Source organism: Lepidothrix coronata, unplaced genomic scaffold (genome assembly GCF_001604755.1).
Source record: "Lepidothrix coronata isolate B3197 unplaced genomic scaffold, Lepidothrix_coronata-1.0 Scaffold438, whole genome shotgun sequence".
NCBI classification, from domain to species: domain Eukaryota; kingdom Metazoa; phylum Chordata; class Aves; order Passeriformes; family Pipridae; genus Lepidothrix; species Lepidothrix coronata.
Window position 1 is genome coordinate 29,415 of NW_016690618.1, and position 2,792 is coordinate 32,206.

The 2,792-nt window shown below is 59.2% G+C and overlaps 1 protein-coding gene across 1 annotated transcript in view; it reads left to right on the forward strand.

The window, feature by feature from the left end:
- LOC108509952 (1-phosphatidylinositol 4,5-bisphosphate phosphodiesterase gamma-1-like) overlaps positions 1-2,413 on the forward strand; it is a gene marked incomplete at its 5' end in the record, with an annotated part of 26,204 nt that extends 23,791 nt beyond the window's left edge. The window contains 3 exons of the mRNA XM_017839569.1: positions 669-757; positions 871-1,055; positions 1,573-2,413. Of these exons, the coding sequence (XP_017695058.1) occupies positions 669-757; positions 871-1,055; positions 1,573-1,624 (326 nt within the window). The remainder of the gene's footprint in view (positions 1-668; positions 758-870; positions 1,056-1,572) is intronic.
- Between the last annotated feature and the right edge of the window lie 379 nt (positions 2,414-2,792).

A 2,792-nucleotide genomic window follows, 5' to 3' on the forward strand; every position in this document is an offset into this window, starting at 1 on the left:
GGTTGGTTTGGAAGGGACCTTCAAAGGTCAACTAGTCCAAACCCTTGCAATCATCATCATCATCATCGTCGTCATCATCTCCATCACAGAGTCATGGAATCATAGAAGGGTTTGGGTTGGAAGGGACCTTCAAAGGTCAACTAGTCCAAACCCTTGCAGTCATCATCATCATCATCATCATCATCATCATCATCATCATCATCATCATCATCATCATCTCCATCACAGAATGATGGAATCATAGAAGGGTTTGGGTTGGAAGAGACCTTCAAAGGTCAACTAGTCCAAACCCTTGCAATCATCATCATCTCCATCACAATCATGGAATCATAGAAGGGGTTGGTTTGGAAGGGACCTTTACAGGTCAACTCGTCCAAACCCTTGCAATCATCATCATCATCATCCTCCTCTCCATCACAGAGTCATAGAATCATAGAAGGGTTTGGGTTGGAAAGGACCTTCAAAGGTCAACTAGTCCAAACCCTTGCAATAATCATCACAGATCATGGAATCGTAGAAGGGTTTGGGTTGGAAGGGATCTTTAAAGGTCAAGTCCAAACCCTTGCAATCATCATCCTCATCATCATCATCATCTCTCGGGGTGCTGACCATGGTGAGGGGATCGACCCGTGCCGTGGCACTGAGCTCTGTCGTGGTGTTGTGCCCAGGCTACCGGTCGGTGCCATTGAAGAACAGCTACACCGAGGACCTGGAACTCGCCTCCCTCCTCATCCACATCGAGATCATCAACGCCAAGGCAGGTGGCCCCGGAGCCTCCGTTTCCCCGACCCGAACGAGGAGGGTCATCTCCTCGGGGCAGGGGAGGTGCCCTGCCTGTCCCCCCACACTCACCCTTTTGTTTTGGGGCAGGAGGAAGACGAGGAGAACCTCTACTCGTCCATCCAGCAGCTGCGGGACCGCGCCAGCGAGCTCTCCAGCCAGGTCTCCAGCTACGAGCGCACCAACGGCTGCGACTCCCGCTACCAGCAGCGCCTGGACGAGCTCCGGGCGGCCCAGGAGCGGCTCATGGAGCTCACCGAGGTCCGCAACCGCAAGTGAGTGTGTCCCCTGCCCGTGCCTTTGGGTGCTCCCTCTGGGGATTGGAACACAGGTCCTGTGAGGAGAGGCTGAGGGAGTTGGGGGGGGCTCAGCCTGGAGAAGAGGAGGCTCAGGGGAGACCTCTTCACTCTCTGCAACTCCCTGCCAGGAGGGGGGAGTGGGGTGAGGGTTGGTCTCTTCTCCCGGGCAGCATCAGTAAGACAAGAGGGCTCGGTCTTAAGCTGTGCCAGGGGAAGTTTAGGTTGGATATTGGGAAGAAATTCTTTCCAGAGAGGGTAATCAGCCATTGGAATGGGCTGCGGGGGGAGGGGGTGGATTCTCCATCCCTGGAGGTGTTTAAGGTGAGACTGGATGTGGCATCAGTGCCATGGGCTGGGAACCACGGCGGGGTTGGATCAAGGGTTGGACTTGATGATCTCAGAGGTGCTTTCCAAGCCGGCTGATTCTGTGATTCTGTGATTCCATGATTCTGTGATTCCATGATTCTAAAGCCACCCCTCTGCTCCCCTCCAGGTTGATGGAGAAGAAGAAGAGGGACCGGCAGATGGTCACCAAGCGCAGCTGAACGGGAGGGACGCGAGCGTGGGAGCTCCCCGGCCACCTCCTCTCCTGCCGCACGGGGGGATGGGGTGGCCACAGCTGGTCCCCTGCCCGTGGCCGGGACTGGGTGACCTCCAGCTTTCATCCCACGTCCCCTGGGGCTCGTGGCCACGTCCCTGTCCCCATGGGGTGGCCGCCGTGGCTCCTCTTCCCCCTCCATCCTCCAACGGGGAAACTGAGGCACGGGGGCCCAGTCGGGCCGGGATGGGGCAGGACCGGCCACCTCCATCCTGGGGACGGGTGACAGGATGGGCTGGCAGTGAAACCCCAGGGTGGGGACACAGGGGACACTCTGGGGGGGGTCAGGGGGGCGTTTTGTCCCCCCCCTATAAATATCTGTATTTTCTTCTTTTATCCAGCCTGTACATACGGCGGGGGGGGAGGGGTGTCTGGACCAGCCACAGTATTAGGGCACAAGGGGGGGGACCCCAAAATGTCCGGAGATGTCCCAGCAAGAGAGCAGGGGACGAGTCTGGGGGTGTCCCACAGGGTGGGGTGGCGGTGACAAGGTGCCCTGAGGCAGATACGGGCACCGCGGTGGCCCTGGAGGGGACAGGGATGGCACCGAGGAGACCCACTGTTGTCACCAAACCCTGGGAATGGGGACAGATCCCTGCCAGTGAAGCCCATGGAGGTGGTGGCCGGCCCGGCGGTGGCTGGGGACATCTTGGGGTGTCCCCCAGGGTCGGGGTGTCCCGGGGGGGGACCTGTGTATTCTTTGTATGAAAATAAATCTATTTAGCCAATATTTATACCTGTGACCTGCTGCCCTGACCTGGTGTCCCCTCCCCGATGTCCCTGTGGTGGGTGATGGCCCCAGGGGGGTCCCAGATCCAGGGTGTCACCCTGGGACGTGTCCTGGAAGTGGTGGGGACACTCAGGCAGGGGTGGTGCTGTGGCAGGGCCACTCAGGGAGGGGACACGGGACACAGGACATGGGACAGAGGGCACAGGGCCAGGGGGACACGGGGGACATGGGACAGAGGGCACAGGGCCAGGGGAACACAGGGGACATGGGACAGAGGGCACAGGGCCAGGGGGACACAGGGGACATGGGACAGAGGGCACAGGGCCAGGGGAACACAGGGGACATGGGAAAGAGGGCACAGGGGACACGGGACATGGGACAGAGG